At 37.6% G+C, this 22567-nt stretch overlaps 1 protein-coding gene across 6 annotated transcripts in view; it reads left to right on the forward strand.

Annotated features, from left to right (window-relative positions):
* The first annotated feature begins 217 nt into the window (after nucleotides 1-217).
* Nucleotides 218-22567, forward strand: part of LOC146522620 (uncharacterized) — a 33705-nt gene continuing 11355 nt past the window's right edge. For 2 of the 6 annotated variants that reach the window (XR_014872994.1, XM_085153467.1), the window contains exons 1-17: nucleotides 219-326; nucleotides 7422-9337; nucleotides 12207-12268; nucleotides 12755-13012; nucleotides 13133-13320; nucleotides 13622-13821; nucleotides 14070-14204; nucleotides 14957-15055; nucleotides 15153-15214; nucleotides 15978-16638; nucleotides 18097-18246; nucleotides 18827-18955; nucleotides 19583-19621; nucleotides 20012-20140; nucleotides 20230-20356; nucleotides 20742-20912; nucleotides 20998-21032. Coding sequence is in view for 5 of the 6 variants with exons in the window: in XM_085153467.1 (XP_085009593.1) it covers nucleotides 7820-9337; nucleotides 12207-12268; nucleotides 12755-13012; nucleotides 13133-13320; nucleotides 13622-13821; nucleotides 14070-14204; nucleotides 14957-15055; nucleotides 15153-15214; nucleotides 15978-16638; nucleotides 18097-18246; nucleotides 18827-18955; nucleotides 19583-19621; nucleotides 20012-20140; nucleotides 20230-20356; nucleotides 20742-20912; nucleotides 20998-21032 (3963 nt within the window). In the remaining variant the exon portion in view is untranslated. Of the gene's footprint in view, nucleotides 327-7201; nucleotides 7236-7421; nucleotides 9338-12206; nucleotides 12269-12754; nucleotides 13013-13132; nucleotides 13321-13621; nucleotides 13822-14069; nucleotides 14205-14956; nucleotides 15056-15152; nucleotides 15215-15977; nucleotides 16639-18096; nucleotides 18247-18826; nucleotides 18956-19582; nucleotides 19622-20011; nucleotides 20141-20229; nucleotides 20357-20741; nucleotides 20913-20997; nucleotides 21033-22567 lie in introns of all 6 variants that reach the window. The other 4 variants (XM_085153469.1, XM_085153471.1, XM_085153472.1 and 1 more) reach the window with 4 other exon arrangements.

Raw genomic sequence — 22567 nt, forward strand, 5'->3', positions numbered from 1 at the left:
TCCCTTTGCACAGCCACCTTGGTCCTGTCTTTTTATTTCATTTCTTTCATTAGCTCATATTGTGCTAATATTATTGTTTTGGTTAGTTCTCTCTTTTCAACATTCTTTTTTATTCGGCTTTTCTTCGATGTCTATTTTTAGTCTTTACTGTCTAAGGTGTGTGTGTGTGTGTGTGTGTGTGTGTGTGGAGTGGGGGGGGGGGTCATAGAAACGTCGTCTTTCAGAGGTCGTGCTTTTATTTTGAAGGCTCGTCTTTCAAACCGGAACAGACAGCAGAGGAAGTTTCCGCACATCAAAGCAACAGGAAAGCAAAGCCATAACGAAAGGTAGGAAACAAAAGCCATAAACAAACTGAGTTTCATTCTTTTACTCACAGTCGGTGTTTGTTGGTCTGTTACAGCCTTTAGACTAACTATGAAAAATGTGTTCCGCGTCTGTTTTGTTGTTAAACGTAAGGCTAACTTTATCACAGTGCCACTGATAACTTGGCTCAGGAGTTTGGCGTTTGAGGTCCTTTTTAAACACGATAAAGATCAATAAAGTCAAATGAAACGTGAATATTAAACTATGATTAGGTTAAAAATAAGGTATCACCCCTGTTGGAGTTTTTAAGAAGTTTTTAGGTCTTCTCCGGAGGTCCACGTTCAAATTGATATTCTAAGTGAAGGGTCAAGCACCCTAGTGGTGAACTGAAACATGTTGCTAAATAATACTGAACTTTACGTGTCAGATCAATCTACAGTCAAAAGTTTGCCAGACAGTAAGCAACTGAAAATGTTTTCAGATGTACCAGTTTCTTATTGCATAGACCAGTGATGAAACACAAGTTATTATGCTGCAAATACAGGGTGTACTTCTGACCCAGCTGGAATATGCTCCAGCACCACCATGACCCTAAAATGGATAAGGACTTGCATCACTATATGAAGAAAATCTTAGCCCACTATTTACTATTTATGAGCATTTGCATTGTCTTATGAGTGGAGTCTCCAATACTGGAAGTGCGTTAGATATGAGGTTGTTTTGGAGATTGTGTCATTCATTTTAAAACAGCGTGGGGTTTACTGAATGGTTCGTTTTCTGCCTTTAGGCCGTATTCTGCCCATGTGTGTGATGCCTATGTAAGATTTGTCTTTCTGCAAAAGTATTCTACTGGAATAAACATTTTAAGCATCTGATTTGTATACTCAAGCTAGCATTTTACGCGCTGTCCCTCATGTACATTTGATATCATTCTTTATTTATACGTTATACTTAGTGTTTCTTGTTTTAAGTCCTCATAATAAGTAATAATGGTTGAGTTTGGTGTTTTAGATCTTATTTGGACAGTTTTTTGCCAGTTGTAGTGGTGGTTGACTGACAGTTTTAACCTCTCAACTTATAACGTTTATGGTTTATTTTAGCTGTTTAACATACAATCCTGCCCCAGGAAAGTATATCATTCTACAGCATAGTATACATTTTCATTTCCATGTAGATGATCCCAAGATTTAGCCATCCATAGAGTTAGATGACACACAGTAATTAGTTAAACTGCAGGAAAGTCTTAAAGACTTGGATAACCTCCAATGTTCTGCTTCTAAATTCAAATAAAAAACATTTCATCAATATTAATTACTGCTAATTATAAAACATTGCTAACCATTACCTCCTACCTTGGATGTTTACGTTGAACACTAACAAAATTAGTTACTTTGTAGTCTGTAGCTGATGACTGATGATGGGCTATGTAAAGACTGCTAGAATATGTTGTAATTCAAAATCTTGCATATTGACATATTGAGCACACTAAACATCTATAAGCACATCTAAGTATGTAACTGATTTTAAAAAACGATGGCACCCTGCTTTTAGTAAGAGGCAGCCTAAGTGCTGTCTTTAAGCAAGCAGGAAGCTGGATTTACACTATGATCATCTGACAACAGATGGAGGCTGTACTGACCTCAAACTATAATTCAGAAATAACCTAATAGTTTACATTTACTGCTCAATAGGATTATCCAGATGTGCAATGGAAAAGAGTCGAGCATTGCACTTTTCACTGTGACTTTTACCCACTTTTTATGTCTTGCAATTTTTCAAAGAATTTGTCTTTCTATAATTTGGCCTGGGAAGGGGACACATGAGTTAGGGACTTCTTTTGCAGTCGTCATTTTCTGCCTGGGTGTTTTTGCTTGGTTTGTCTACTATTGAGTTTCCTGGCAGTTCAAACTTTTGGGAAAATTTGGCCTTGAGTAAGTGCATCATTGATAATCAGTAAGCATTTCTGTCACATATTGTCATTAGGTTCATGGGCATTTTCCCAGAATGCCTGATAAGGTTTCTGCTGTTTCACAGTTTATCACTGTCTTTCACAACCTTGATTTCTGCAAAAAATTTAAACAACAAAATGTTTAAAAACAACACATACAATGGTTTTCAAATCTCATTAACACATATGTGCTTCACAGCATACAGTCCTCAAATGCAGGTTAAAGCATGCTCATTAAAAGAAGGAGCCATGTGTAAACATGTCATCCCACTTGTAATGGGCTGAGGCAAAGTGGAAAAAACGTTCTGCTGTCAGATGAGTCAAATCTGAAATAGACAATTTGTCCTTCTGAATAAAGAAGACAAGGACCATCTGCCTTGTTATCAGCACTCAGTTCAAAAGCCTGACAGTATGGAGGTGCATTAGTGCCCATGGAACTGGCAGCTTGCACATCTGGAAAGGCACCATTGTCATCAAAGGCATATACAGGTTTTGGAGAAACATGTTAAAAAAAAGGGGATGCTCACAGTGGTAAACATCAAAATTAGTATCCGTGTCACAGCTACCATAGGGCGAGTGGTAGCATTCACCCTCGACAATTTGCCACTCTTGCAAGGCCAGAATAAAACCACTCTACCAAAAAACAATAAATAGAATAAATACACTCAGGCTCTGTTTGATTAAGCTCAACATACTGTCTCAGAAGAATCAGTGGGATCTGAAACTCAGTTTATTTGAACTGCATCAGTTTAATCCCATTGAGCAGAAATGACAGCAAAACATGTTGTTTTTCAAAATAAAATAAAAAAAATTAAAGAAAGCTGTATTTCTGTTATGTCACTAGTCTCTCTTCCTAATCTTCCCTCCTGTTTTTCTCTGTGAGTGTGATGGAGCAACACTGTGTTGGTATGTCATCTGACTGTAAATGTACAAATATTAATGGTATTAATGGTTTCCCCCACATATCCTCCTGAGAACCAGCCTATTAATTTATGAGTTGTTTTGTTTGCTTTGGTTGCATGTTTTCATGTGTGATAGCAGCAGGTAGCAGGAGAGTGTGGTTGCAATCTGACTTAAGGGGTCAGATCAGACAAAGAAAACCTCTTTTAAAGGGATGCAAAGGATGTAGCAGACTGTTAACTTTTCACTGTGCTGTCTTCGCCCAGCTGTTTTAGAACTAGGTGCAGCTGCACGGTGTACTGACCGTGAAACAAAACTGAAAGAGGATTCTGGTGTACTCCCTGCTTTCAGCATACAGTGCAGGATATCAGGACACGTCAGAACAACAAATTTCTATTACATGGGGGAAGCCAACGGCAAAGCAGCAGCAGTTTGAAGGTGTTTCACACCTGACAGACTAACACTTCTGTCTTTGTATGTTTGTGAGTTATATCTTTTTCTTAAATCTGGTGGAGTGACTGAAAAGCTCAGGTAACAATGCTTTGGGTTCTTTCTTGCTCACTCATTATGTTTTGTCTGAGAGACATTATGTAAGATCGAACCAAAGAAAAATCCTTCTAGCCTCTATTTGCTCTATTACACAGACAGAAAGATAAGGTTTTGCTAATATCATTTCAATTCACCAGTCAAAGCTTAATGCACTCTGAGCTCAAATGAGAAGAGTGAAAATAAATTTGGAATAACACCAATACTTTGTTTTTAAGTAACAGTGTTTTTAAGATAATCTTGGGGCTTCGGCCATTTATTTTTCTGCTAATTTATTTGCCGCAGCATATTTTATAAACGCCCAGTTGATCAGCAAAGTTTAAATCAAGTCAGATATTGAGAGAGAAATAGAACCTGTAATACCTGCAGCACGTTCTAATCGCTCTAATAGAATATTATGGTCGACAGTATTGAACGCAGCACTGAGGTTTAGCAGGACAATCACAGATCACGCAGAGATGTTTCCAAGTTTCACACAATACTTTTATTTCCCATTACTCTTATAGGTCCATCTGGAGATCAGCACACTGCAGTCCTATTCTAAAGGCTGATCTAAAGAATTCCACACAAGTCATAACCTCTGATCTCCTCCCCCTACAGTAAAACACTCCCACATAGGAAAAACACTGGTACAGTGGCCAGGGGTGCTGACACCCTGTCCCCCATCTCCTTTTAAGATAGTGTGCATTTGCCCTTTGTCTGCCCCTCACCCTCAGTAAGTCTTGTGTCCTGCCCTGCCCTTGGGGTGTGGTATGTTTCACTAAAGGCCTTTTCCACAGCAGGCATTTTGGCTTGTCACTGTGGAAAATGCACCACCGCATTTTTGTATGTATTATTCACATTCTCCAAAGGTCTCAACGTCTAACACATTCATGCCATTGAACAGCCGGGTGATTGTATCTCAGGAAGTTGGAGGAAAAGCAGACAATTCTAAAGGTAGTGGAGCCTTTTGTCTCTTCAACCACTGTAAGGGATAGCAAGGGAGTGTGAAGACCAAAGGTGTGAAAACAGCTGCATACTGCCTTTTGTTTTTGTAGGAAGTATTTAAACTCAGGGTCATTCTGGGCTCAAGCAGAGACTCTGCCAATCAACTGCCCCAGCAATGTTGGCTTCTCTGACCAAGCTTGGGTTTTTGTTCTTTTCTGATGAAAGAATATTAGCTACTGCTCACCATTTGTCTGCAGGCTTTATTAAATGGAAGCTTCCACAACAGTGTAAGCGCCTCTGGTCTGTTCAGGTGGCGTGTTCAGAAAACCTTTTTCTTGGCAGCCATTTTTATTTCCCATGAAATGAAACTACTAAAGGAATTAAGAGTGTCTCATTGTGGGAGATGATCCTGTTATATCTCAGAAGTCAGGTTGTAATGTTGATGTGTGCACTTGGTGTAGGAAATGAATTAATATTCAGGGTTGCATAATCCTGATTAGGCAACATAGAAAAAAATGTCACGGTTGTTCAGGTAATCTTGTAGCAGTAAGTGGAAAATGTATTTATTTTTTAAATAACTTCCTTTCTTGGCATGTGAAATGGGATGTCTTTTATTCATCTTGCTACATTTCATTATGTTTTGCTTCCAAGGAGCCAGACTATATTAACATTTTTAAGTGCTCTTAAGCAATAGTTTTCCACACTTTCTGAAGGTCTTTCAAAGTTTTGCTTTGAACATTGGCTTCATTCACACTCATTTTCAGTCCAGTCTTTGTACCTGACCATTTTCAGAGGTGTTTTAAACATTTGCTAAGTCACTTAAGACCAGAGATGGGCAGTAAGGCATTACTGTAACGTGTTACTGTAATCTGATTACTTTTTTCAAGTAACGAGTAAAGTAAGGGATTATTAACCGTGATTTTTTTTGCGAGAATGTGTCATGAAAGTGACGTAAGCGAGTGCGAAGTTCGTGACAACAGCTGTGTGCAGATCAACAATGGATAATATATCGAGTGCGGGAGAGAGTATGAGCGTGCAGCGTTTAAAGCGTGGAAGTACTGACCTGATTTTGAGTTTGATTCCATAAAAAGTGACAAAAACATTAGTGTCCGTTGTGTGTGGGGAAGAATATTTCTTCCAGTCAGAGAATGTTGCATATAATTTAATTTTTGCTTGATGCATAAAGTTAAAAGACTAAAACTAATAAAACAAGTTTTTAAAAACAGACGTTTCCATTTGATTACATTTTGTATGATGGATTATGCAGAAAAAGTAGAATTGGGCTGAAAGATCTATCACTTTATCACCTATTCAGGTTGTAAATCGTGTTTTTTACTAAGTTACTAAGTAACTAATTACTAATAAGTAATCAGTAAAGTAACGGGATTACTCTTTGGGGGAAGTAATCAGTAATTAGTTACTGATTACTTTTCTCAAGTAACTTGACCAACACTGCTTAAGACTGATCTATGAATTATTCACGCATGAAAAAACTCATAACAGACAGGTTAAAAGACCCATTTTAAAATAGGAACTTTTTCACAAAAATATATTTTCTTATATAATTTCTTTACAATCTCGAAGAAACTAACAAAGCTAAAGATAAAACTGTTTCCAGATATAAAACTGTGTTTTTGCACCAATAAGGTAATTCCCAAAGAGCTTTTAGCTGAACACTTATACATACAGTGTGTCCTTAAAAATTTAGGAAAGTGGGAAACAAACAAACTAAAAACTAGGAAAACACATCTGACACAGGACCTAAGAGATACATCTGGAACTTCAGCTGATCTATCTACTGCTTACTAAAGCCTCATCAGAAATGGTCTCAGGGAAAGGGTGACTGTCAGGATGCCATTCTTAAGAAAGGGAAATGGGGAGGAAAGGCTGAGGTATGCCAGATTACACAAGAACTGGACTGGAAGTCAGTTGCAGTGAGTCTTATGGAGTGGTGAATCCAAACTTGAAATTTTTTTGTTCAGCCCGTCATCAATGTATCCACAGGAGATCAGGAGAGAGGTATAACAGTCATCATTTACAGCTATCTGTAAAACACGGCGGAGGTTCTCTCTCGTTTGCGACTCCATTTCAGCCTGTGGTCATACTCAATATTGTCAATTAAATAAACCCTGTGTTTGCCTTATTCTGTATTTTCATGTATGTTTATATTTTATTCAATAAATATCTGTATGCAATTTCCAATTTTTCTTGTGACAAATTGAGAATAGAACAGTAAAATTAGCGGCTTGGTTTTGGATCACAGCTGATCCTTGTTCTGCTTCAGAAAAGTAAACCGGTCTTGCATCTGCTGATTTGAGTGCAATTAGAACTTAAAGATCTCCCCAAAAAGGGAATACCTCTTTAGCTGCAGTCCAAGAGGTCAAGTTGGAGTCTGTCTAGTCGTAAGATGAGTTCTTCCCTGTGAAAGCAACTGCACAATATTGAGGATTTCCACAACCAGCTGCCAGAGAAGCATGAGATGGTAGAGGCCAAGGCTAGCTGGTTGAAGCTTTTAGAATAAGAGAGGGGTTTGTCCACTAGTAAATGGATCATAATTGGCATTGTTCTTTCTTACAGATAGAAATTGAAATACTTTGTCAGACATACTTAGGTGGGTCTCATTGAAAGAAAGACTAAATAAATGTATTCTCTATGTCATATGATCTTCTTTCTTCTCTTCACCTATCATTTTATGCTTTTGCCTGCTTTGCTTTTTGTCTGTCGTTCTTTCTTTTCTTTTTTTTTTTTCCAGAAAAGACCCTGACATGATATCGATGACATCATTTCTATCTTGCAGGACTGAGCAAATCAGGACAAGACCATGCAGATGATGAATTCCATCGATCCAAGAAATTGACGCCCACACCAGTTCAATAACACCATTTTCCATTTTTAATTTTTCAACTTTTTGTTATTTTTGAGGGATAGTATATCTTCTTCTGCTCCAGGGCCTCTACAAAGGCCACAACATTGAGAGCTTCCAGGGATCTCACTAGTGATTGAGGAGAAGTTACCTTGGAGTTGACTCTTTTGAACATCTACCTTACACTGATATAGATAAATGGCACTCTTGTAGTTGCCTGCTGACCTACCACCTTACCAACAATATTCAGCACACCATCTCCATGTCTAACTGCAGCATCCTCCTTCCTGACTACCCCAGCCCTACATAACCTTCTGGAGGGTGATAAGATCATGTCCCATTCCATGGATAACACCCATGCCTCTGGGAAACAAAGTTCCAACCAGGGGCAGTATGGACTATCGGATGTACATGCAAGTGGGGACCCTAACAGGTCTATGACTCTGGCTGACTCTCTGGACAGGCATTTTACTAGCACGCCTAGAGATGAGTTTCATTCATCAATCACTGAAACAAGCAATCCGGTGTCTTCACTCTCTCAAAGACTCTCTGATGTTGATAGCGGCATGGACTGGTTGCCAAACTACAAAAGTGAAATTGAGGATTCTTCTTCTAAATTCCATGCATCACCGGCTTCTTATAGAAATAAAAGCAGTCACGACAGTAGATTTGCTGCTCTGAGTGAAGGAGAATGTCATATCCAATCCATTCCAGGTTTAGGTGATTATGACTCTCAACTGCCTGACAAACCTGTGGCTGTGGCAGAGTCCAGGTACCCTCAGTACACATCAGAAGAAGCTGCTAACATCCTTTTGCATTTTGGACTTGAAAAAGAAGACTTGGAATATCTGATTTCTTACCCCGAAGACCAGATCACTCCTAGTAACCTGCCTTTTGTCTTACAACAAATACGCAATCAAAGGGGTACAAATGCAGTTCAATCAGAACCAAATCCAGATTTTCAGCCAACCACCAGTATGAGTAAAAGGGACAGGTTAAATACAAAAAGAGGAGAAGAGATGTGGCAGGATGAAATGTCACCTACTGTTCAACCAAGTAAAGTGATTGACTCTGGACACACTGCCAAATATACTGTAGATGAGATTGGGAAGAGCAGTGACAAGAGAGCTAGCAATGGTGGGAGTAGAAGTATGTTGTTGATGGACTGTTATGAGAGTAGCAGCCACAATAGAGAACCACTCCAAAACAGTATGATAGAAGGGAAAACCAGTGCAATGGTTTCACCATGTGACCTGCAGGATACCGTTTCCAGTCTGAGCTCAGTCCAAGTCTGTGTGACTTCTCAAGGCAGTAATGCAGCTCAACAGATCCAACCAAGCCGGTCTTCTCGAGAAATCATCAGCTCTTTTTCTCCACCGAAGAAGGACACAGACTCAAGATTTCCTAAGATGTCTGAGGTCTCTAGGCTAGTTCTCTTTAAAGAACCAGAGACATATCAGCAGTCAGCCTTAAAAACTCAGCCACCTCTCAGTGTGGTCTGTGTTGTGCATCCCGATAATGATTACATTCACACCAAGGAAGAGAGTACAACTCAAGAACAAGACTCTAAGGTTGCTGAACTGATGAAAAAGAAGCAGCATAAGTGGACACAACAACAGCTAAGAAGGCAGAGTAAACACATCATGAATGCTGCTGCAAAACCAGTTTCTCTACTTTCTTCCCCCCGAAGTACCATAACTATTCCATCTTCCAATAAGCAGTGCTTGGCAAACAGGGAGCTTTCAAAGGCTCTCCCAACAAGGGCCATGAAGCAAGACTATGCTGCAGCCACACCAAAAATCTTTCCACATACCTGTTCTCTGTGTTTACAACGATGTGCTCATATGAAGGTGGGTGGAAGAGTATACTCTGTTTGCCCTTGTTTAGGAGGACAAGTTTTTTAAGATTAGGTTATTTTGATTGAGTTTCAATTTCATTTTCTTTTCATTTGGAAGAACTGATGGCTGTTGAAATTTATTATTTATTTGTTGAAATAAAAATCTATAAATGGTACTTTCAGTTGATTTTAAACATTGTTTCACTGAAACTGAAAAAGTATTCCAGTAAGGTGTGCACCACAAGCTGTAAGCTGTGTACCCGTTAACAAAAACAATATGAAATTTTGTAACAATATGAGGAAAGGAACAGCTCATGATCCAAAGAATGTCACATTTGACAAACATTGTAGAGGAGTTGTGTGGCTACTGGTAGAATGAGGCGAATACTCTCAGTGACTGCTGATTGAGGTAGCAGATGAATTAATTGTACAGTGCTGTACTCCCCGCTCAATTTTTAGCCAAATAGATGCAGAACTGCAAAGATAGTGTTTTCACAGTGCAAATGGATAATGAAATAACTCAAGAATTTCTCAAGGCAAAGAAAATAGGTATTGAAAAAAGAAAGAGACACACAAACAATTAGCCATTGAAGGTGCCTGCAGTAAAGGCAGAGAATCTCAAAGAAGAAAACAGTATTTGGGAGTTCGTATGGGTTCAGGACTTTAGGAAGTCATTATCTTTTAAGACTATGTGCATTTGTACAGTTACTTTTGAGCTTCTGAAAAAGTTTGAGATAAATTAATTAAGTCTGAAAATCAATCGGAATTCAGCCACATCAAATCTAGTGGCGTACTGAGGCAAAATCACAAAAATTTAGCAGTTGTCCAAAAACTTATGGACTGAACTGTAGTTACTTCTATGATTATTATCTATCATATTTTTCAAAATCTAATCAAAGTCTTTGTCTATACAAATGTATGACATGCTTTTTGAGGTTTATTGCTCAGTGCTGTTTCCTTGACAACCTGGATATACGTCCAAGTTAGTGTTGCATAATGTCACAGGGCATTATGCAACGCTATGAACTATTTTGTTCATAGTGATGAACAAAATTTGACTGTCTAATGCTGCAGTCACACTAGGCAAAACAGTGTTAGGAGACTGCAGTACAACTCAAATTACTTGGGCCATGTACAATGAATTTACATTGCTTTTGAAATAGTTGCTTCGAAGATGGGGATTACTAAGTCAGTTGCTGTCTTCAAAATGTTGCTGTATCAATACTATAACAAAGTGGCAATAAGACAAAACTTTTCTGCTACCAATTTGTGTGTGAATGGGGTCAAATTAGCAATTATATTCCATCTCATTGTAGTAATATGCCAATCAACTGAGATAAATGATAGAAAAACGCTTATCTGTTGCTGTCTATATAAACTGAAATGTACATAAACCTAAATTTACATTAAGAGTTCAGCCAGAACCTCATAATTCTGAAACAGAAGTTTCCTCCACAAACAGATGTAGTTTCTGCAGGGTGGCAATGTAACTCCAAGTAGAGCAGGGTGATATGACCAAAAATATTTATCACAATATACATTTGAAAATTTGCGATAACAATATAACTGACAATATAATTGACACTAGACAAAATACTTTACAACTCCACAACTTTATTAGTGCAAAAAAAAAGAGAAAACATCAATGTATTTTCACTTAAACAAGCAGCTTTTTTAAGTGCATTAAAGTTATATAAAAAAATTACAGTGCAAATGCAAATCCTTGCTGACAGTTTAACCAAAAGGCATTTCCAGTGGAAATTGGCCAACATGTCCTCAGCATAACCATGTATAATATCCACAAAACTTAAAAAGAGGTTATACACACACAATACGGTAATATTATGTTGAAGCACCGTACGTATCACTCCGCGAGGTTCCTGCCTACGATAGCCGTAATGCTCCGACAATCCATCAAGCGGTGCGGCTTCGTAGCTTAGCAAAGTCGTACTGAAACATTTGATAGATTTTCAAGCGCCGTGTACCACATAAAATCATTTCGAGGTCAGTAAACACAACCAGAATTCATACATAAGGCGCACGGGATTATAAGGTGCACTGTCGAATCAAAGGATTGATTTTAATTGTGCCATATTTCCCAATAAACACGGTAATAACGATGGCCCGCTAGCATGCTCTACCAAAAATAGTGCTTTGTTGTGTATCTGATGGTTGAAAGCCAAACCAGTTCCACACCACTGAAGTTGCAGCATTTTTACAAACCTATTCTGGTTCATCCGTTTCATTCAACGATCCACTTTCGCTATTCTCATTCTGCTTTGCCGCCATGTGCGTATGTAAACAAAGGCACTGCACATGCGCGTTTCACCCATATTCTATCGCGATATTTCATCTTCTTATCGTTGCCCAACATTACACCGGTATTACCGTGAACAGTATGATATAGCCCAGCCCTAACTCCAAGTCATATAGGCAACAGCTTTTATGTAGGACTATAACTAGAACCGTTTCCCAACCTTATTGCAAAGAAATGAGTCACAGGCAATTTGTGATCATGGGTCAGTCAATCCATATTAGACTGTAGTTGTTTGTAAACTGGTTACCTTCCATTGGGCAACCTGTGTAATTACATTGTGACTAAAGATGGCCACACAGAGGTTTAGGATATTGCACACTCAACCTCTGGGAAACCAACTACTTGGACCAAAAAAAACCTAAATTAAAATCAGTTCAATCACTGGATGGCCAGCAGTGTTTTTTTTCTCCCCTGCTATTTTTACTACTGCATTTTAGTATGACTGAGCCGTAAGGGACTTGAGGCCACAGTTGTGTTTATTTGTGTTTTCAGATGGTAACTGAACTGAAGGCTGGGGGCATTAAAACTGATAACACCACATTTCTTCTTGTCTTCTGTGTCTTAGGATTGGATCTCACACCAGAATACCAGCATTCATACTGAAAACTGCAAACTCCTCCAGATTCAGTCAGTATTTCTTCCTTTTAACTACAAATTTTAAAGATCTTTGTCCTTTTTTTTTGATTGATTAGTGAGAATCACAGTTTTTCCAGACCTTGTGGGGTAGACTCGACAGAAACCTCCTGATGTAATTTTATTTTACTACTTCTAGGGTGTGCTATATGTTCCATACCTTAGTACCTCTAAAGCAGTTTATTTGACAGAATATGAGCCACCCAAAAACATTGTTGATAATCTTTAAGGGTTAATCAGTTATTTCAGAAGCCATTCTTTAAGATACCTCCTGTAGTTGCTTTTGGTTTTTAATAGTTGCTGTTTGAAATAGCTTTTCTAAATTTTATTTTCATCCCACTGGTACCCAGAGTGGGATGGTAGTGTAGTACCATTGTCAAGGTAACAATATTTGTCATCAGGCAAAAACCAATCACAGAAGCTTTGCAGCATTTCCTTTTTATTTGTTTACCCGTTCATTTCTTTATTAATATCCTTTAGTGATGTAGGCACAGAAAACAATCCCACGCCCTCCACATCTGCTGAAACTTACCAGCATCGTCATCAGAAAACCAGACATGAGAGTTCTCGCTCACACAGCCCACGCCAAAGGCATGGCTCAAATGAAAGAAGGGCTAGCCCTAGTAGCTATTCTTCTCATTCACACAGCCCTCACAAACACCACCACAGCTCTGAGGGTAGAAGAGAGAAAATCAAGTGTGGATCACGATCCCCACACAGCTCCAGACATACTCACAGGTACTCACTAGTTGGAGACAAACATTAATATCAGCATTTTTATATGTCAGAAATATTGCTAATATCGCTTTCAGCCGTTTTGTCATTTTTAGAAATTTTGAATTTGATTTGTCCTTCCAGCTCACCACGTTATAAAACCCCCAACTCCTACCGTCATCAGTCAGACCTGAGGAGCCATGAGCAATGGTCTGACCTGAGAAGAAGAGATGAGAAACTTAGCAGAGGCCTTAAAAGACAGCCATCAATGGAGAGGTCATCCCCTCAACCAAAGAAATTGAAAAGTACAATGAAGTTGCAGGACACTCCAGGTCTGATAAATTGCAAACATTTTGTATTTTATAAGTTAACCAAGTGCACAAGTTGGTTATTCTGTGGTTAATTTACACTTGCTAAACACAAATATATTACTAGTTTATACTGTAAAAGATAGAGGAAACCAGCCTCAACCAGAGATTTTTTTGTGTTTTCTTTAAAATTGACTTAATAACAATAAATAACTTGTGTTGTTTTCAATAAAGTGCTTTTGTAGCTCTGTATTTAATCATATTGGACACCTCCCTTGTAGTGTACAGTGAAAGGCTGTTTTTTCTGCCATCGTTGTCCCTGCAGATGTTCAGTCTTTGCCCGAACAGCCTGACTTGGAGATGGTGGTGAAAAATTTGGCTCCTGTCTTACTGGATGAGCCATTATCAACTGCTGCCCCTTCATTGTCATCCTGCCGTCCAGCAAGGAGGGAATTGACTTCCAAGACCCCCGAAGCTAAACCTATCTTCCAGAAGAGATGGGCAATTTTCTCTGCAAAACCCAAGGTTGGTGTGTTTGTTTGGTTACAGGCAGTTAACATATGGTAATTTTGTTTATGTGAGTCACTGCTCAATGCCTTGATCAGTAACAATGTGTCAGGAGTTGCCGCTGATTTTGTAAAGGCTGGACACAGATGTGTTCATCTACAACAAATAATATATTTAAAAAACAGCTGGATTCATCCTGTCATGATCACATCTATATTTGGTGTAACTTTGTCTTTTTTCTGTTTTGTTTTGTTTTGTTTTCATAGTGTGATAAACCTTTACCTCCAACCATGGTGAAGCTGGAAGGGATTTATGATTCAGTTTCATACAATGATGTGGTTGCTGCTGTGGGTTTTTTTGGAAAAACCAAGTCAGTTATATTGTTTAGGTCCAAACTGCAGGTATGTACAGTTAGAGTAAAAAGAGTGTGTATGTCTTTTTGCTGTAAAAGTGTACCATTTCATCTTTCCACATCAGCAATAACAAAGTGTGTGATAGGTATCAAAGTTTAATTACGTGGGAAGTGGCGGAGCATGGAAAGAGGAAGAAACCCACTAAGTGATAAATTTGCAATTGCTTTTATACTGATATTGGAGATGATGACTGCCCTTCTACTTTGCTTTTGTTTTGCTACTAGGCATAAAATCTTTATCCTAAACATCTTTGCACTGACGTCATTAACAAGGAACTGCTGTTTGGTCTAGAGTGTCATGCTGAGCAGTCAGTATTCTTAATGAAGCTGGTTAATGACTTGCATGTATAAATCCCAATCAGAATTTAAGAGCCATCTTGAAGTTGTTGAATCTGTTTCAGAATGTGTCAAACAAAACGTTATTGTTATTCAACGTAAAGTTACTTCTACAGGTAATCAATAAAGGGTTAAATTTTCTGTGTTGGAATATCGTTTCCTGCTCTGGATCAACATGTGCAAGTTACTGTTGCAGGGCTAAAACAGCAGTTCAGTAACTCACTGGATGTGGCTTTTAAAGGCTTGAGACTTTAGAAAGAAAGTGAATAAACGTAACAATGCCTAATTCTAACTAAAGAAAGCAGACTTCCAAAGACCTTTTAAATTTAGGAATTTGTTAGTGAATACGTTGTGAGCTGATGTTCATAATTGTAGTAAGCAATCATCTTGGATGTTTATATATAGGCACTCGCGTGTTTTGAGAGGGAGGAAGATGCTGAAAAATTGAGAAAAATGAAGAAACTCAGTGTGAAAGGAGTGCAAGTCGCTGTTGTGAAAGGAAAGGTATTTAACCTCTTCTATCTTTATTTGTCTTTAATTTGAGAGTATGCACAATCGGTAATCCGAGTAATCCAAAATAAATCTTTTTTTTTTTTTTAAGGATGCTGTTTCTAAGAGACCTCTTCTAACTTGTACAACAGAGCAAAAGAAGTGCCCTCAGCAGTAAGACATGCCTCACATGTACTCTTTCCCCCCCCCATAATTATAAATATTCATTTATACCAGCGGCATTTTGTGTCCTCTGTGAGAGGGGAAAAATTAATTTGTTTGATTCAATATAATTAGAATTTGCTATAGTTGCTGTTCCTCCTTTTTAACTTGTACCTTATTACAATCAATATTTAGTCCAAAAGTGCTTAAAGTTTATTTTAATCACAGCAAGGAATCAGTATTATTAACTTAGATCACAGTTTGTTTAGCATAAACTCTGCAGGTATAAGAAGGTGCCATCAAAAAGTTATCAGTCTTTAAAAATAAAAATCAGACCTCAGTCCTAACAGCACCAGATGGCTGCCCTTCACTGAGCCTGGTTCTGTTGAAGGTTTCTTCTTGTTAAAAGGAAGTTCTTCCTTCCCACTGTTGCCAAAGTGTTTTTTTTCATTGGGGGGCCATCCAATAGTTGGGGATTTCTTTACTGTTAACTCTGACTTTTAGATGTGGCTCCTTGCAACTTCATATACTTCCCCAAAGGTAAATTTAGGTTTTAATTGTTACTTTTTAAAACACCGGAGTAGTGAAGCAGCGTGCATCGCAGAGGCACAATAGCAAGTGGACTGAATGGGACTTCCACTTAGTAATCATATGTTTGGATATAAAGCCTTACAAAGGAAGGACTGTCTGACATAGTTGACCATATCATTCAAAACATTTCCTTGTATTTCTCTATTTTTGTCTCATTTTTTCCATTTATATGTTTCCTTCACAGTGAATCTTCCAAGTTTGGTATTATTGCACCTCAAACCACTGAATCCACTTCCACAGAAAGGATTACCTCTCTGTTGGTCTCATTTTTTGTAAAAAAAATGAAAACAGCAAAAAACAGTAATGTGCCTGCAATAAGACGAGTGGAGTTGGTTGAGGCAAAAGAAGCAGCTTCAAAACCTCCATTCAGAAGTTCAGTTCTGCTTCACAATGGTGGCTCTGAAAAAACAGTTGAGTCCAGTGAATGTGAAACCAGTGCTATTGAATCTGTGGTTGCACCCATTGAATCAGGCCAGGTGGAAACATTTACAAACACGAACGTTACTGAACCAAATAAAGTCACAGAAACCATCTCTCAGCTAAGCTGGTGCTCAGTGGTGACTTCTGAAGCAGAAACAGGCTCGATTACGGCAGCCCAAGAATCTGCAGTGGTATCTGACGACAAAGACGAGGTTGGTGCAACAACAAGTTTAACATCCAATGAGATGATGCAGCAGGAGGATTTCACCAAAGCCAATGTTGAGGCAAAAGACACAGAACCACTGAAGTCTGGAAATACAGGAGACTCCACTGTTACCTCCCTGACTGTTGGGGAGAAGCTGGACGAAATGTACACAAAGTTCACTTCAGGTTGTTCAAGTTTTAGGAAAGCACTAAGACCAAATGTAAGTTTTCTCTAAAGCACTTACATTCATCACTAAGTTTCAAACATGTGCTCCCATTTTACAAATATGTTAGGAGTTGCATCTCGTTCTTTAATACATTGGTTCAATCACATTCACTCTCATCATTCTTAGATGACACTCAAAGAAAATACCCTAAATAGTGTGAAGTGTAGTAATATACAGGTTATCAACAGGTTTTTAAAGACCTTACAACTTATTATGGCCTATTATTATGGGACTTCTGGGACTTATCATGGCATTATGGGCTTTTGAAAGAAGAGTTATCAGGTTTCTCAAATGAGATCATTTGGACAGCCACTATATTGGATATGATATAACCACTGAGCACAGATAGTATAAATAAATAAAAAAATAAAACATGCTCACAAGGGAAATTTATTCCACTACTACTTTGTGAGTGGTCCCTGGTGAAATCAACTGCAATGAGTGTGCTGACTCAAAACCTCTTTACAATTTCCCTATAGGTAGCAGATTGGTGCAGTTTGGATGACAGATAGCAGCTTGTTTGCAAACATTTGCTAACTACTAACCGAGTAGTAATAAAACCTAAGAAAATGGAAAGCAAACAATCACCCAATTCTGTGTTTTCTATCCAAAATCTGGCAATCTGCTAATATCAAAAGCTGAAGTCTCGAGTCTAATGTATTACCCCTACATTGTCATACATCAATAAGGCTGATGCCACTGGATGTTTCAGCACCATCAAACCTTAAGCACTGTAATTACTGCCAGTTGCACTGTAGATAACGTTAATAGTGAGCTTTTTTTTTTTTTTTTTTTTTAGTCAATTCATCCACCTGTGTTCCAATTAAATGAAAACAGGTGTCATTTAATTAGTATTATGCTTAAATATTTTATAGTCCTCTTAACAATTGCATTATGAAAGGTTTATTGTCTTCTAGAGGGATAGATTTAGATTCACAGACTGACATGGACAGTCTTGTCCAGTACAGTCTACCTTATGTATGTACCTATGTAGCTTACATTACGCAGGTAAATTCCAAGTTGGTCCCAGGGAGTAACATTCCTTTGACCTTTGAGACACTATTATATGTGTCTCATATATTATATCTTTGCAGATAGTTTTTGTAGCACTGGTTACCTCTGTCTTGAAACCTAAAAGCGTTTCCATCCTCTACTCATTACTGCAAACACATTACTCTCATTACACCTACCCCAACTTTATGGTCTATACAATTACGTCACAATATCCCTTCATTACTTACTCAATACGGAGATGGAAAACAACATAAGAACATAACACAGTAAACAATGAAGAGTATACAAGTAATGTAAAGCTTTTACAAATAGGAGTGATGATTTTTTTAAACAGACCTGGATTTATATGTATTTTTGTACTAATGTAAAAAAAATTAATATGTCAACTTTTTTTCATCTAAAAATCTAAAATCACCCAAACCATCACTTTTTTTCCAGTTTACAAATAAAGTGTTGTTAATCACCTACCTGCCAAAATATGATGAATATGCTGACTGCTACACAGAAGAGGACGTTGCCAATCTACTCATCCCATTCGGATTTCAATATTTGGACGAAAACATCTACGTTAGTCCTAAGATGTGCATGGTAGGCACCAGGTTTATTAATGCTCTGCATATACAGACATTTGACAAGTTTTCACAGGACTCTATGGAATCCTTTCATATATGAAGTAAATCCTATGATTTAGCAGAAATAAAGTAGTTACTTTCTCTATGACTATAAGTCTCTCACATTGTTTTGGAAGAAATTTGGCCCACTCTTATTTACAACCTTAATACTGTTCATAGAAATTTCATTTATGCACAGCTCTCTTAGAGTCCCTCCACAGCATTTCGATCCGATTAAGGTCTGGGCATTGGCGCTGTCATTGCAATACCGTCTTTTCTTTACTTCTACCTGTAAAATCTTTATAAACTTTTACTTTATAGAAATGCTTCCACTTGGTGATATGATTTAATCGAACACTTTTGTTTAGCAGCACCTGAGTGCTACTTGTACTCTTAATTCCTATAAAAGCACCAAGGGTTTACTTAGTTTTTCATAGGACTTGGGAAACTTTCTTTTTTACTTTCACTTCTTTTGGCTGTATCTCTCCTTGTTCCTTTATCAGAGCTTGTAGCTGATTAGAATATTAATTAATGTGTTTTCTAAATTTTCCTTTTAGGCCTTTGTGCTCATGCCGACTGTGCAAGACATGCAAAACATCATCAGAGCTAGAAAGAAGATCAGCTTTGTTCTCAATAAGTCTGCACTTCTTTTGAAGCCCTTGAACTACGCCCTTCCAATGAATCCAGTAAGCAGAAGTGTAAAATACTGCTGATTATTATTGCGACATTTAAAAAATGTAATTTTAAAACAAAGCATTTATATAAATTATCCGTGACCTTCATCCCATGGTTTGGTTCTATGGTTCTTATTTAAAGGAAGTTAGACTGAAAGTAATTTATATCTGTTTTTCAAAGCATTGAGCAGAATCAAATTTCATTAACAAATGTATGGTGTCTATCAGTAGAACTAGGTGTGACCTTTTCAGTCTGGGTTCATGTAGTGCCTGAGCAAAGTTGAGAGTCTGGAAATCTGGTTTAAAAAAGATATAAATGCAAAAACAGGAGAAGACACCTAATCAACCTAAGAATAAGATTTTTGTCATGCTTTGATAACGTAGGACAATAGCTCAAACCATCTCTTGGATTAAAAAAAAACATTGTTTAGGCCATATAGATTTCGATTAATATATTACAGTCAGAAAGTAGTATAGAAAGTAATGTGAGTAATATGTTTTATTTCACAATTTAAAATTGTGAAATAAAACAAAATAAATAAAAAAATTGTATTTTCAATGCACTGAATCTGAAGTTTGTTCGTTTTTTACATTAGCTGGATATTTACCATTGCCACCTTCTACCTTTGTTTTTTTCAGATTGGATTTTATAAATCTATCATGAAAAAATTGCCTTATGTAAGTAATATAGTATTAAATTACTCTCTTTTTTTAAATGTGAATTAAAATTACTGCTGGTGGTTTACAATTTATCACATTAAATCTATAAAACCATGGATAAAAGTTTTAGAAGTGGCAGAAATTTTGTTTTTCATACAATTTGTTTAATTTTCAAATAAATAAATACATGTTTACATGCATTTGCATGCATTTGATTTATTTGTCATTAAAAGTTTTTGAAATGTGTGAAATACTTTTGATCTTTCTATCACGATATCATGGGAACGTAAAAATATTTTATTTGTGCTAAAACCTTTGGAAACCATCAGCAGTCGTGTTAAGTTGGAGAGAAGTAGTACTGATGTATGTGTGTCTCCGGTTAGTTTGAAAATGTACCTTTTCTCGAAGCAGGAGATGACTGATGACGGATCAGCAATAATCTACATCAAGAACATCTCACAAAGGGAAGCCAAGGATCTCAGAAAAGCTTTGGAAAAGATTGATTCTGTGAAAAACTATCTGCCTTTTCTCAACAAGGTATACACACACACACACACACTTACCTAGACATTCATGTTTAGGCGAATTCTTGCATCTTATCTCCAATATTTTTATGTGTTATCCAGGTGTTTGTCGAATTTAATTCAATTTATGATGCTGATCGACTCGGAGTTTGGTACAGCCTCCTCAGACGGGGCTTTTGCCACACGGTGTACAGGTTGAAAATACCACGAACTGAAAGCACATCACAACGTAAGTCTTTGTTTTTCATGACAATAAGAAAAATACACATAAGTTGCACTTTGCAAAAGTTGTAACAAATTTAGGTAGCACAGTACAATAAGCATAAGTAACAATGGCCTAAATTGACTGGTAAACATGCACCCCTAGATGCAACAGATGGAGTTTGGTCTTTGGTATCTTGCCAGTTGAATTTGAAGTTACACATAATGAGCATTATGGGAAAAGAAACCATTTGATTAGCAGCAGCAACAACAAACTAAAGCCATAAAGTGATGGTAATAATCGCAGCATAATTGTCACAAAGGAAACTAAAACACAGCTATTGTGCACCAGTGATTTTGCAATTCTTCAGATAATTTTAAAGCAAACAGTCACTTTATTTTTACTTGTGCAGCACCCAGACTGGCATCCAAAGCATTGCCAGACACCAAGGATGTTACTGAAGGGGCAGTTGTCCCAACAGCAAATTTTGGTGTTCCACAGGGCAGCACTTCACCATTTTGGGTCACGATGACCACTTATCCCTTTGTGTTCCCTACCGTCTCCCCTTGGTTCATCATCCCAGGTGAGAGAAACGGTTGAAAAACAGAATTTAACCCCTAAATATCCAGCGTGTGAGTGACTGTGACTATATTCATTTTCATTACTAGATTTTTTGACTGTCAATGGACTAAATGACATTGAGGTAAGCTTGTCTTTTCATGTCATCAATTTTGATTTATTTTTATATTAAATGTGCACATTTTAACAAGTCTCAAACTCTTTTGTTTTTCTTTTTGATTTTTTTTTTTGAATGGATTAACACAACATAAAAAATTTGATCTTTCCTGACTTCCTGATGCTAATGAAGCTTGTCCTGTCTAAGGCCTCAGTCACACAGGCTTTAGGACTGATAGGGAACCCTTGGTATCCATTGGTCCCTAGGAAAAATGTGTATTGCCTCACTGGTTGGTCAATGTTGCTGGAGGTTGCAGACAGTTGCTAAGTAGAATCAGTCACAGGAAAGTATACAGTGTGTTACGGTTTCAGATATTGAGGAGGGATACAAAACAACACTGGTCCAGGAGTGTTAGGTCAAACAATGGGGAGATGAACACTGTTACACAATCAGTGTCGATCTCCTCCTAACAATACACAAGCAGTTGTTTTATAGCATCAGGGTATTATTACGCCCCCTCTTGCGTTAAGCAGATACAACACATGCATAAGTTAAAACCACAAACATTCTGTTAACGACTTTTGACACAGTTTGAAAAGAACATTGTCTCCGTCTCCACACCAGGTGTTTTCTGTAGCTCGTCTTGCTTATCTCTGAAACATCAGACGCACGTCCTGCAACAAAGTGTCACTTATGCAGGCACAAAATGCAGTTCCAAGCAAAATATATCTGAACTCTTACCTAAATATGATTCTACCTACTGTGTGTGTGTGTGTGTGTGTGTGTGTGTGTGTGTGTGTGTGTGTGTGTGTGTGTGTGTGTGTGTGTGTCTCGACCTCAATTGCACTCTGTCTCACCTCTCACCTCACCAACTAAAGCTCATAACCTTTTACCAGACAGAAGCCACTCTCATATGTATAACAATCTAACTGAAACTATATACGGAATATATTGAATAAAGGCTTTAATCAAATGCCACTACTCAAAGCTTAATAAAAAAGATATAAACGAATAAAAGATAATAATGAATAACTTGAGTCATGTATGTTTTGTAAGCTTGTAGGCAATCCTTCCATAGCTCTAACTCACTTTGCACAAATAGTTATAACTGCACCTGGAATAAAGGTTAATATGTTGCCTGTATGTTTAAACATCTGAACGCCCTCTTAAAGCTATCTGTTATATTATTAAGGCAATGCTAATGTTGTAGATTATATTGTAGCAGTAAAATAATTTGTTCAATTACACAAGTGCTACATAAAAAAAACTTCCTTGTGATTTCTTTTGTTGGTAATGAATTGCCACAGTTGCCTGTAGTATATGTGGAGTATATACAAACACTTGACCCTTACTAGTAGTCATAATGAAACTATGAAACATGTTGGTTGCAGTTGCAAGGCAGGACTTTTACTTTGAAAGGAATGGTCTCTGTTTAAAGTTTACATGATACTTTTTAAAGCGTCATTACCACTTGGTTAGTCAAAGGCGAGTGTTTGCAGAAAAGTTGCCATCATTGGTATAAACTACAAGCAACTTCAAAAAATCTTTTTCACGTTTAAAGC

This window comes from Neolamprologus multifasciatus, chromosome 3 (genome assembly GCF_963576455.1).
Source record: "Neolamprologus multifasciatus chromosome 3, fNeoMul1.2, whole genome shotgun sequence".
Classification (NCBI taxonomy): Eukaryota; Metazoa; Chordata; class Actinopteri; order Cichliformes; family Cichlidae; genus Neolamprologus; species Neolamprologus multifasciatus.